General features: G+C 39.1%; 1 protein-coding gene across 4 annotated transcripts in view; it reads right to left on the bottom strand.

Moving 5' to 3' along the window:
* VPS13A (vacuolar protein sorting 13 homolog A) overlaps positions 1-12,044 on the bottom strand; it is a 303,373-nt gene that overhangs the window by 77,515 nt on the left and 213,814 nt on the right. For all 4 annotated transcript variants that reach the window (XM_039545239.1, XM_039545242.1, XM_039545240.1 and 1 more), the window contains 2 exons: positions 11,130-11,234; positions 10,887-11,033 (listed from right to left, as the gene is read on the bottom strand). In XM_039545239.1, the coding sequence (XP_039401173.1) occupies positions 10,887-11,033; positions 11,130-11,234 (252 nt within the window). The remainder of the gene's footprint in view (positions 1-10,886; positions 11,034-11,129; positions 11,235-12,044) is intronic.

Genomic DNA, 12,044 nt, shown 5'->3' with positions numbered 1-12,044 from the left:
CTGCTGTAAAATGAATAGGGAGCTCTGTTAGAATTTTTTGAACAGTTACCTAATCTAAAAAGGAACCCAGAACATTTATGCTAGAGCAAGGGAGTGGAAAGGAGGGGTGAGGAACTAATGGTAAAAAAGGAATGGAGGCCAACACATATAGCATTTAAAAAGAGAACCGCACCTGTAATGGAAAACCGAATTAAAATTTAGAGTATATTAAGAAAGCTCTGGCATTTAACCATCAATTTCCTGTTTATCCATTTAACATGTATGGGGGCTGGTATTTTTTTCTCCTTATTGCTGAGGAAGTCCCAGCTATATATTCATGAAAGCTGGTGCACAGGTGTGACTGACTGGTTGTGCCTTATCAGTGTGCAGAAGACATACTCTAATTTAAGAACTTCGCTATATCTTTTACCAAAAATTATGAATTATTTATCAGCTTCAACAGTGACATTCAATGACAAAAATCTCACTTTAGCATAATGGTAAAACCTATTATATGTTCAACTCTCTAAATAAGCAAATTAAGTCAGGTATCAGCATGTTAGTGTATTTTTATACTTACCTTTCCTGTTGAAGGACTGTGTAATTAAATCCAACCCTGCACATTGCTCTTTATTAGCAATGTCTCACCCACTGTCTTTTTTAACATTTTCCAATTTTATATAGTGTATTATAAGGCCAATTAAAATTACACTTGCCTTTTCCTTAAGTAAGTACAGCATGTTTTGTTACTAGTGTAATTAATTCCTTTCTTTCACTGTCAAACAGTCAACTGAAATTTTTTGGTCATTCATTGAAGTTGACTTCATTATTATTATTTATATTTCAGTAGTACATAAAGGCCTCAACCAAGATCATAGCCCCATTGTACTAGAGTCTACAATCACATAAGAAGAGACAAAGAGCTTATTTCACATAGAAAATACAGGCAAAGAGGGAGAGGGGAAAGAGAGGCACTGAAAGATATAATGACTTGACCAGGATCTTACAGAAGGTCACTGGGAATAGTAGTGAGGTCTCGAGTCCCGTGCACACTTAGACTTTTAAAAACCATACCTTTAATATTTACGTTAAGTTTAGTTCTTAGGGAAGGAGACACTAAACAAGAGCCAGGGATTGTTTGGACAGATATTAAACAAGCTTGCCCAGAAAACTCTTCCTCTTTAAATACATACCTGCCACATCTGATATCTCAGTAATGTGCCTCTCCAAAGGAAAATAATATGAACTGTAGTATTAGGATGAGACTAGCATATTCAATTTTGTATGACCTTACAACAATCTGAACTCAAAATTTCCAACAGCGAAGGGCTAGTTCACTAACTTACCAGGCCATCAAGTTCCCTCTCCCATAGATTCTCAGACCCCAGGAAGCAGGAAGACAAGAAAAAAAATTAGTTAAATAGCAAGACTGACTAGGTTATTCAAGTGAAAAGGGTATGCTACAGATAATGGAAATTCACTCTCATGAAGCAAACAAAAAGAAAAACTATGAAAGGTAAAATGGAAAGGTAAACTATAAGATGGAAATTAGGAAAGCAAAGAGGAAATCTGAAGACTAAATAGCCCAAAACAAAGAAGGTGATAGACAGTTGTTTCATGTATCAGAAGCAGGAAAATTGCAAAATGGAGTAATGGAAGCAATTAAGGATAAGGAAGACTTGGAGAAGAACTAGGCAATTTTTTTTTGCACTAGTCTTAGTCACAGAGCATGCTGAGGTCATGCTTATGCCAAAACTCATCTTTACATGGTAATAAATGTGACAGTGTGAGATATGACTGTGTCAAACTGTAATCTTCATTTTATGCAAGGAATTCCATTTTCTACTATGTTCTGAAGGCATGTCTAACCTTGCCATTGTGATGTACTGAATTCATCCATCTCATCATAGAGCAATGTGGAGCCATCAACTCGGATTGTGTTTCAACTGCTGGCCTAATCCCAGCAGGACACTGGATTTTCTACCCAGGGGCACCAGCATGGCTAGTGGATCTGCAGCTTCTCAGCCTGAGCACACGATGAAAGGGAGAGAGACTATTTAAGAGGGGGTAACTTCTGAGAGACGGGAGGCCATTCATCACCACATTTAAGAAGAAATACTGACAAAACCTCAGAATCAATAAAGGGGTGAGTTCTGATTGTGGTGGAGAGGGAGAATGTCTCAGGACTTTTGTTATTTTACAAGTATCTCTAACTCCCGTGCTTTTTAAGAATAAAGTGACTGGTTAAGAAATTCATTTGTTAAACCTATGTTCCTTGCTTGCCTGCAACGTTGTCTCTGAAGGAGTTAAAATTAGAAGCCAGAGTGCCCACAACTAGGTGGGAAACACTTTGGGAGCATGTGTAAGCAACTGGGGGCTCAGGAAGTCAGAGGAACTGGTTTATTGGACTCAAGCAACTGGACTGCAGAGTACCACATCCCAAAGATGAGTTCAGACAAGAAGTCTTTTCCTGTGAATGCACCCAGAAACCCAGAGCTAGAAGCATGTGGTGTGGAGTCCAGAGATTGGGTTCACTTACAGACTGGTGACCATCTAGAGGGGGATTAGGCCAGGCTGTGACAAAGAAAACGGGGCATTGTCAGAGCAAAGGTGTCAAAAAAGGAGGAGCTGGCACAAACAGATACGTTACAGAGCAACAAGTGAGCTCAGGACTAGGTAGTAAATACCCAAGACATTTTGAGGAACTTGAGAATGAAGTGTGGCTGAGCTGCTACAAATTTTGACATTTTTCATTAAAATTGAAGCTTACTAACCTGTAACTAGGGTTCTTCAACACAGACTCTACATACTCCCACGCTTGGGATGCTTCCACTAGTACAACTTGAATAGAACCTTAACTAGTGTGGCATCTCATGCAACACTCACATGCCGCTCCTCTCAGTGTTTGTGAATATTTGGAGGATGAGGACACAAAAGGGGACATTATGTTCGGGCTGCCTCAGTTCCTTCCCCTGTGACCCCAGGTCCTTTGTTAAGTATGACCCCAAGGAAGAGGGGAAGGATGGAGAGGAGTATGCATATGCAGTCCAGCTTAGAGAACTCAGGCGAGTAACCTTCATTTCCTTTCTGTGTGTCCTCTGCATATTCCTACTCCCGGGATAGATTGCTTAGCAGTATACTAATCCTTGTAAGGTGGGCCATGGAGTCGCAATTGAATAAGGACTTGAAAATTGCTTCACCAAACCCTGCATCTCAGCTAGACGCCAAGTCTAGAACATAGTGTTTAGCAAAAGTATGAATGGAGCTCCACATAGCTATCCTGCAACTTCCTGCAAGTTTTTAGTAAAAGTCATAAAGGCTACTTTCACTTTAGCAGAATGTGCTAAAACCCCTTTGTGGAGCAGAACAGATGTTGACATACACTTCTTGTATACAACACTTAACCCATCTAGATAAAATTTGACTAGTGATAGCATGAGCCATCTGTGTAAAAGATGAACAGGCTGGGAATTTGTCTAAAATGTTTATTTCTGTCCAAATACTATACTAAAGCTCTTTTAACATCCAGAGTATGTAGTCTAGCCTTCCTTACATGACTAAATGAATACCAGTAAATTACTTGTTTGATTTATATGAAACTCAGAAATTACCTTAAGTAAAAACCTAAAATGGGAACATAGCAATAGTTTGTCCTTATGAAAGGCAGTAAATGGTGGCTCAGCCATCAATTCTTGAAGTTCACTTTTTCTCCTTGCTGAATAGCTATTATAGAAGCTGTTTTAATGGATAAATGGAAAAATGTACATTCCCCCAAAGGTTCAAAAGAGTGTTGCATGAGATGAGCAAGTACTATATTTAGATCCCAAGATGATACAGGATCTCTAACTGGTAGATATAAATTAAGTCCTTTTAGAAATCTCTTAACCATATAATGAACATACATAGATTTATTATCCATAGGAACAAGGTGTATTGAAACTACGAAGAGATGGACCTGAACAAAAGACAGCAAGAGACTAGACATTTGAAGATGTAGCAAATACTCTAAAATATACTGAGTAGGTGCTGTATAAGGATCTATATTAGCAAATCTGTGTTATATCCAATAACAACTACTTTCTTGATGATGCTGTGACTAGCCAATTGTTTAGATAAGGAGAGATGAAAATCCCTTGCTTTCTCAGATATGTAGCCACTATGGAAGGACACTGTTTGAAAACACCTGGTACAGCAGAAAGACAAAAGGGAAGGAACTTAAGTGGAAGTGGTTCGTTCTTAAATAAAATGCAGGTATTTCTGATGGATGGTCTACTGAAGTCTGAAAATACATATCCTTTAGATTGAGAGCGGCAAACCAGTTCTGAATAGAAAGGAAGCAAATTACGAAGGCTAGAGACAACACGCAGAACTGAAATCTTCAATTAAATGCATTTAGCATCCTGATATATAATATGGGACAAAGACCTCCCACCCTGTTTTAAAATAACTAAGTATCTTGAATAAAAACCCTTTCCTTTGTCTTATATGCAGCACTTCCTCAATAGCTCCTGGTTTTTAGAAGGAAGAGAACTTTGACTCTCAGCAGGCTCTTATGTGATGGGTCCCTGGAGAAGGATGAGACACAAGGGTTGGAGACAGGGTTTTGAATTTGATAAAGTATCTGTTGAAAATAATTTCTAGATTTGTTCTGTCTGATGTTATAGACTGCCACTGGTGGCAGAACTGGGACAGGTGGTCTCCAAATGGGGTAGGGCAGGTACTGGATACGACTGATTTGCAGGTCCTATGTCCTCATGTAAAAAAAGGACTCAGGTTGAGATCCAGAAGATGGTGTAACCGATAGTATCCCTTTACTGCAGAACTTAAAAGGTTTCTCTTTCTATTGCTGTTGTTGATGAGGAGTCCATTGATGATAATTCCTCTTTTGATAAAAATAGGATGAAGATGGAGGGTACTGTCTATAGTACCTAAATAAAGGCATGTAGAGTTGCTTATTTTTTTAAAAACACATGAGAATTTGGCTGTAAACTTAATATTCTTCATTTCCCCTAAAACCGCATCTGTTTTTAACTAAATAAACCATTCCCTTCAAATAGGAGATCTTCAGATCTCATTCTCATCTCTGGAGGAAGACTCACAGATCTTAACCAGGCATGGTGTCAAAGATAAGCCCAAAACCACAGCCATAGCCGAAATAGCCAAAGACTCAAAAGCTGTCCTCAAATCAAGCTTAGCAGCACTCTGACATTCCACCCACAATGCATTTGCCACCCTTCTCTGGTCATCTCGGTGATTTTTTATATAGGCTGACATATTTCCCCATAGATGGTACTGATAGCATGTCACCATTGCCTGATAATTTGCTACTCTTATGCCAACGGTAGCAGAGGAGAAATTTCTTCTTCCTGGCATGTTCTTCCCTTTCTTCTCATCTGGTGTTGAATGAATCTCTTCACTGTAGCTTCCACCACCAATGAATTTGGGGATGGATGGATGTGAAACATTAATAAGTCTTCTTGGGGAAACTGATATAATTAATCTACCCTTTTAGACATCAGCTGCACTGATGGAGGTGCAGACCATGTTGCTTTTGCTGCTTGACAAAGTTCATTTAGTAAAGCAAGTGTAACCCTCTGTCTTGCAGACACCACTAATATATCAAATATAGGTTGTACCATCTTTCTCTATGGACACTGAATAAATATTAAATCTTTTTGTCATTTTAGCCATTCTGTCTAATTCATGGTATAATACAGCATCTTCTGACAATGATGAAGCTAATGACACCCCAAACACTTTCTTCTGGAGACGTTATGTCTCCAGAGTCCACGTTCAACACTCCTGTGGCTGTTCATTTGCTCTTCCTTGTCTGATAAAGCATCCTGCAAAGTCATAGGACTCCCGTCTCTCTCTCTCCATTGTACAATCAGATCCATGCTTTTCAGATCCAAAGACTGAAATCCTTCCTGGATCCGTGTAGCGATCCCATGATTGAGTTTGCCAATCAAGCAATTGTATTTAGATCTGATGGGTAAAATCATGGGTGATACAGATCCTGTCCCAAATCCTTGTGTAGAATAGTATCTATCCTTCTGACAAAGGATCTAATCCGGTTTCATGTCTAGATGCAAATCTGAATGATGCAAATACAAACAGTGAAGGGAGGGTCAGGAGAGGTGCGTGAAAGCTCCAATAGGCACTGCTGTTGTTCAAGCTGCACCAGTCAGATTGTCCCAGGAGTGGGAACATACAGAGGACATTCAGTTAAAAATCTGTTACTATACTGGAGAACGAGAGGGCAACAAATCTATCTATGTTTTAAAATGTTCTTAGCAATGATCCTGAGATCCAGAAAGCCTCACTTTAGTATCTGGAAAACCAGTGAGTCCAGTGCTGTTCAATATTTTCATTAATGACTTGGATGATGGAGTGGAGAGTATGCTTATAACATTTGTGGATGACACCAAGCTGGGAGGGGTAGTAAGCACTTTGGAGCACAGAATTAGAATTCAAAATAACCTTGATAAATTGGTGAATTGGTCTGAAATCAACCAGATGAAATTAAATAAAAACAAGTGCAAAGTACTACACTTCTGTTAGACACGGTACTGCAGAAAAGGATCTAGGGGATACAGAGTCAATCACAAATTGTATATGACACCCCAATGTGATGTAGTAGTGAAAAAGGCTAATATTTTGGGATGTATTAACAGGAATGCTGTATGTAGGACATGGGACATAATTATCCTACTATACTCAGCATTGGTGAGGCTTCAGTTGGAGTACTGTGCTCAGTTTTGGGTGCCACACTTTAAGAAAGATGTGGACTAACTGGGGAGAATCCAACAGAGAGCAAGAAAAACGATAAAAGGTTTAGATAACATGAGTTATGAGGAAAGGTTAAAAAACTGGGTATATTTAGTTTTGAGAAAAGATGACCGAGAGGATCTGATAATCGTCTTCACATATATTAAAAGCTGTTATATAGAGGAAGGTGATCAATTGTTGTCCACGTGCACTGAATAATCAGCTTAATTTACAGAAAGGAAAAGTTAGGTTAGTTACTAGGAAAAAGTTTCAAACTATAGGGAGAGTTAAAACAACGGAATAGGTTACCAAGGGAGATTGTGGAATCTCTATCACTGGAAGTTTTTTAGAACATGTTGGACAAACACCTGTCAAGGGAGGATCTAGGTATACTTGGTCCTGTCTCAGGACTGACTAGATGACTACTCAAGGTCCATTCCAGCCCTGTGTTTCTCTGATTCTTGGTAAAAATGCAATTATAAAACACCTTGGTGAGCACAATATGATGTGGCCAAGCCAGTAATAGCATCAAGTAAAGGAAAATTGTACTTCTGTAATCTTTTAGCATTTTGTGGCATGTCAACAAAATAGCCTATGAAGGAGAGCCAGTTGGCACACTTTATCTGGACTCTGAAAGAGTTTTTGACGTGGTCCCTCAAATTGGCAACAAGGTAGACATTGGGCAAGAATAGGTAAGTATAATCGGGCATCAGAAAATGGCTAAGAGAAAACACGGAGTCAAAATAAAATGGTCAATTTTCAATATGGCAAAAAGATTATCAGTAGAGTGCTCAAAGGTTCCCTAGGATTGGTGTCATTACATATATTTATTAATATTCTGTTACAAGGGATGATCAATGAGGTGGCAAAAATTTTCAGATGTACAAAATCATTTAGCTTAATCAAAACTAGAGACTTTGAGGAACTTCAGAAAGACTTGAGAAAGTTGGGTGAATGGCTAGAACAATGGCAGATGAAAGTAACTGTAACTACTCAGGAAAGAGATGTAAGCATTATTAACTCAAAAAAAATCTTCTCAATGTTCAGCAGTAGCAGTAAAAAAACCAAACAAAACATTATCGTTCACAAGAAATGGGATGTAAAATGAACACAAAGTATTACAGTGCCATTATGAACATAACATAAGAACATAAGAATGGCCATACTGAGTCAGACCAAAGGTCCATCCAGCCCAGTATCCTGTCTACTGACAGTGGCCAATACCAGGTGCCCCAGTGGGACTAAACCTAACAGGCAATGATCAAGTGATCTCTCTCCTGCCATCCATCTCCACCCTCTGACAAACAGAGGCTAGGGACACCATTCCTTACCCATCCTGGCTAAGAGCCATGAATGGACTTAACCTCCACGAATTTATCTAGTTCTCTTTTAAACCCTGTTATAGTCCTAGCCTTCACAACTTCCTTAGGCAAGGAGTTCCACAGGTTGACTGTGCACAGTGTGAAGAAGAACTTCCTTTTATTTGTTTTAAACCTGCTGCCCATTAATTTCATTTGGTGGCCCCTAGTTCTTATATTATGGGAACAAGTAAATAACTTCCTTATTCACGTTCTCCACACCACTCATGATTTTATATATCTCTATCATTCCCCCCCCTTAGTCTCCGCTTTTCCAAGCTGAAAAGTCCTAGCCTCTTTAATCTCTCCTCATATGGGACCCGTTTCAAACCCCTAATCATTTTAGTTGCCCTTCTCTAAACCTTTTCTAATGCCAGTACATCTTTTTTGAGATGAGGAGACCACATCTGTATGCAGTATTCAAGATGTGGGCGTACCATGGATTTGTAAAAGAGCAATAGATATTCTCCGCCTTATTCTCTATCCTTTTTTTAATGATTCCTAACATCCTGTTTGCTTTTTTGACTGCAGCTGCACACCGCGTGGACGTTTTCAGAGAACTATCCACAATTACTCCAAGATCTCTTTCCTGATTTGTTGTAGCTAAATTAGCCCCCATCATATTGTATGTATAATTGCGGTTATTTTTTCCAGTGTGCATTACTTTACATTTATCCACATTAAATTTCATTTGCCATTTCGTTACCCAATCACTTAGTTTTGAGAGATCTTTTTGAAGTTCTTCACAGTCTGCTTTGGTCTTAACTATCCTGAGCAGTTTAGTATCATCTACAAACTTTGCCACCTCACTGTTTACCCCTTTCTCCAGATCATTCATATAATTGAAATAAATCAACGGTATGCCTTTACACTTGGCACACTGTGTTCAGTTCTAGTTTCTTTTTCTCAAAAAGAAACAGACATAGTGAAAATGATAAAAGCCTTGAAACTTTTGTATTGGTGACTGTTTTCAACAGAGCTAGCCTCTGAATGCGACCCCCCTTATAACAGTGTTAAATATTTTAAAAGAGTGTTTTTAATTGATAAGTGCCAGAGGTGAAGCCAGGTTTGGGAGTGGAGGCTGACAGCTCATAACCCTCCCCCACCCCATGACCCCAGTTTGAGAACCCCTGATTTGAAAAGATGGACTGTTGAGATTAGGGAGATGTGAATAAGAGGGGATATGTTACACATGTATACAAAATAATAATATACAGAATAATGAATTATGAAGAAACACAAAAAGGTAAATAAACCTATTTATTCTCTCATGACAACAACAAAGGGACATTCAATGAAATGAAAGGCAGCAAATTTAAAACTAATGGAAAATCTCTTTTACACAATCATAGAACTGGAAGGGACCTCGAGAGGTCATCTAGTCCAGTCCCCTGCACTTATGGCAGGACTAAGTATTACCTAGACCATCTCTCACAAGTGTTTGTCTAACTGGCTGTTAAAAATCTCCAATGGCGATTCCACAACCTCTCTAAGCAATTTATTCCAGTGCTTAACCACCCTGACAGTTAGGAAGTTTTTCCTAACGTCCAACCTAAACCTCCCTTGCTGCAATTTAAGCCCATTACTTCTTGTCCTATCCTCGGAGGTTAAGAAAAACAATTTTTCTTCCTCCTCCTTGTAACAACCTTTTACATACTTGGAAACTGTTATGTCCCCTCTCAGTCTTCTCTTTTCCAGACTAAACAAACCCAATTTTTTCCATGTATAATTACCCCATGTAACTTATTCTCACTAGATGTCACTAATGGAAGAGCTTAGTATTTATAAAAGGACATTTGTACAGATAATGAGAAAAATGAACTGTTACATTAGACATTTTTAAAAAACTTGGAATGGAAATACACCCTCATACTTCAAGGGAAAAGCCAATCTTTAATTGATGGAAGTCAGGAAATTTTTTTCCTTTTGAGCAACTTCCTTTGAGGCATCTGGTTCTGGCCACTGCCAGGGAAAGGTTACTTAAAAAGATAGACCTCCAGCTTGATCCAGTGTGGCATTTCCTATGTTGTTTATGAGGAATGGTGATTTAACAATTTTATATTCAATTGTATTTTTTCTTCCATAATCATTAAGTATAAACTCTATATTTAACAATAGCGACTATTAAAAGTAGAACAGTAAGATATGGTTTCAATTTATTTATAGCCAGATTCTGATACTCTTATTTAAGTAAAACCTTACTCTGCAAGCAATCTGTTGAAATTAGTAAGACTATTCACAGAGGCTACATTATCACTATATGATCTGCCATGTGCTAAGGGCAATACATTGTTATGTTGGTCCTAGAGCAATCCATAAGAAAATGTGACCCCAGTTCTTCTGCTGCTTTGCAAAGGGAGTAAACTGCACACTGCCCAACATGTCAGCACAACTATACCACCACATACTATGGGAGGCACAGAAGAAAAGCTGCACCTACTCCCCACCCACCTCTGTGAGGGACAGGAGAAGAATGTAGCAATTCTGTGGAGCCTGCTTCTCAAGTGCTGCTACCTGTGATGTGAGTAGAAAGTGCCTTAAGCCTCCTACCAATCTTGCACTGCCATGCAAGGTAGGCTACAATTTAGTTTAGAGTAAGGTACTATTCAGTGGAAGTTAGGGTACCAGAATCAGCCCCTCAGATTTCTGGATAACCAAACAGTATCACATATAAAATATTAAGACAATCTTTGTGTGAGAAATGAAAACTGAAAATTTCCTGAGAAACTCGAGAAACTGTGTACAATTGAAATATTTAGGATTTGATTTTTAAAAATCTACCTGCTGAAAAGTGATAGGAATCCATTTTTCCTTGCCTTCTTCAGCTACTTCTAAAGTATATTTGCTTCTGTTTGCGACCATAAAAAAGGGGGTAAAAGTTACGATTCTTGTAATGTTAAAACTGCTGTTATCTATGGTGACACCAACCTGTGAATGAAGGAAATTGTTTAAAATTTGTTAGTGTCACTTAATTTTTTATATTTCTTAACATACAGAAGTTTGATAGACACACATTATACTCACATGGTACTCCTTTTTGTGACTCTTACATTTAACAGAACCATGACTACCAACAGTATCAAGAGAAAACTGATCAGACAGTTCACTGTCAGTCACCATAAGCTGCACCTGTAAAAAGAAAATTCATTTTTGTTCGAGCATGAAAACTAACGGAAAACATTTAAAATAGCCAAATCAACAACCAACCATGTCTTCTGATCCTCTCTCTGTTATCCCCATCTTCTTTCTACCATCATTTCTTTTAAATACACACAGAGTCTTGTAATATCTATTGTCTCAACAAGGTGATTTAAAGGTGATTTAACATTCTTATTTAACTGTTACATTAAACAGTAAAGTGCAGTTTTATGTGAACTTATCACCAGCTTACTTCCATTGTAATAACCACTACTAAAAATATATTAACCTTTTAAGCAACATCATTATGCAGCAGCTTTACTTTAAGCACTTGCTTAAGCTTTGCCCTGAGTGGGAGTATGTCCTAATTTGGGGTCTGAAAGGTTAAGTAAAACTCATTTTAACAATTTCCCATATTCCCCTTTCCTCTGACTACCGTATTTTCCGGCGTATAAGACGACTGGGCGTATAAGACGACCCCCTAATTTTACAGTTAAAACATACGTTTTGGCCTGTATAAGACGACCCCCCCTTCCGAGGGGGGGAGCCCAGAGCCTTTTAAATCCCAGCCGCGGCCGGGAATCAGAGGGCTCTGGGCTGCCCGCTGCGGCGGGGAGCCCAGAGCCTTTTAAATCCCAGCCGCGGCGGGGAGTCAGAGGGCTCTGGGCTGCCCGCTGCGGCGGGGAGCCCAGAGCCTTTTAAATCCCAGCCGCGGCCAGGAGTCAGAGGGCTCTGGGCTGCCTGCTGCGGAGGGGAGCCCAGAGCCTTTTAAATCCCAGCCGCGGCCGGGAATCAGAGGGC

Source organism: Mauremys reevesii, linkage group 6 (genome assembly GCF_016161935.1).
Source record: "Mauremys reevesii isolate NIE-2019 linkage group 6, ASM1616193v1, whole genome shotgun sequence".
Classification (NCBI taxonomy): Eukaryota; Metazoa; Chordata; order Testudines; family Geoemydidae; genus Mauremys; species Mauremys reevesii.
The sequence above is the reverse complement of the archived record's forward strand: the minus strand, read 5'-3'. Positions and strand labels throughout refer to the sequence as shown.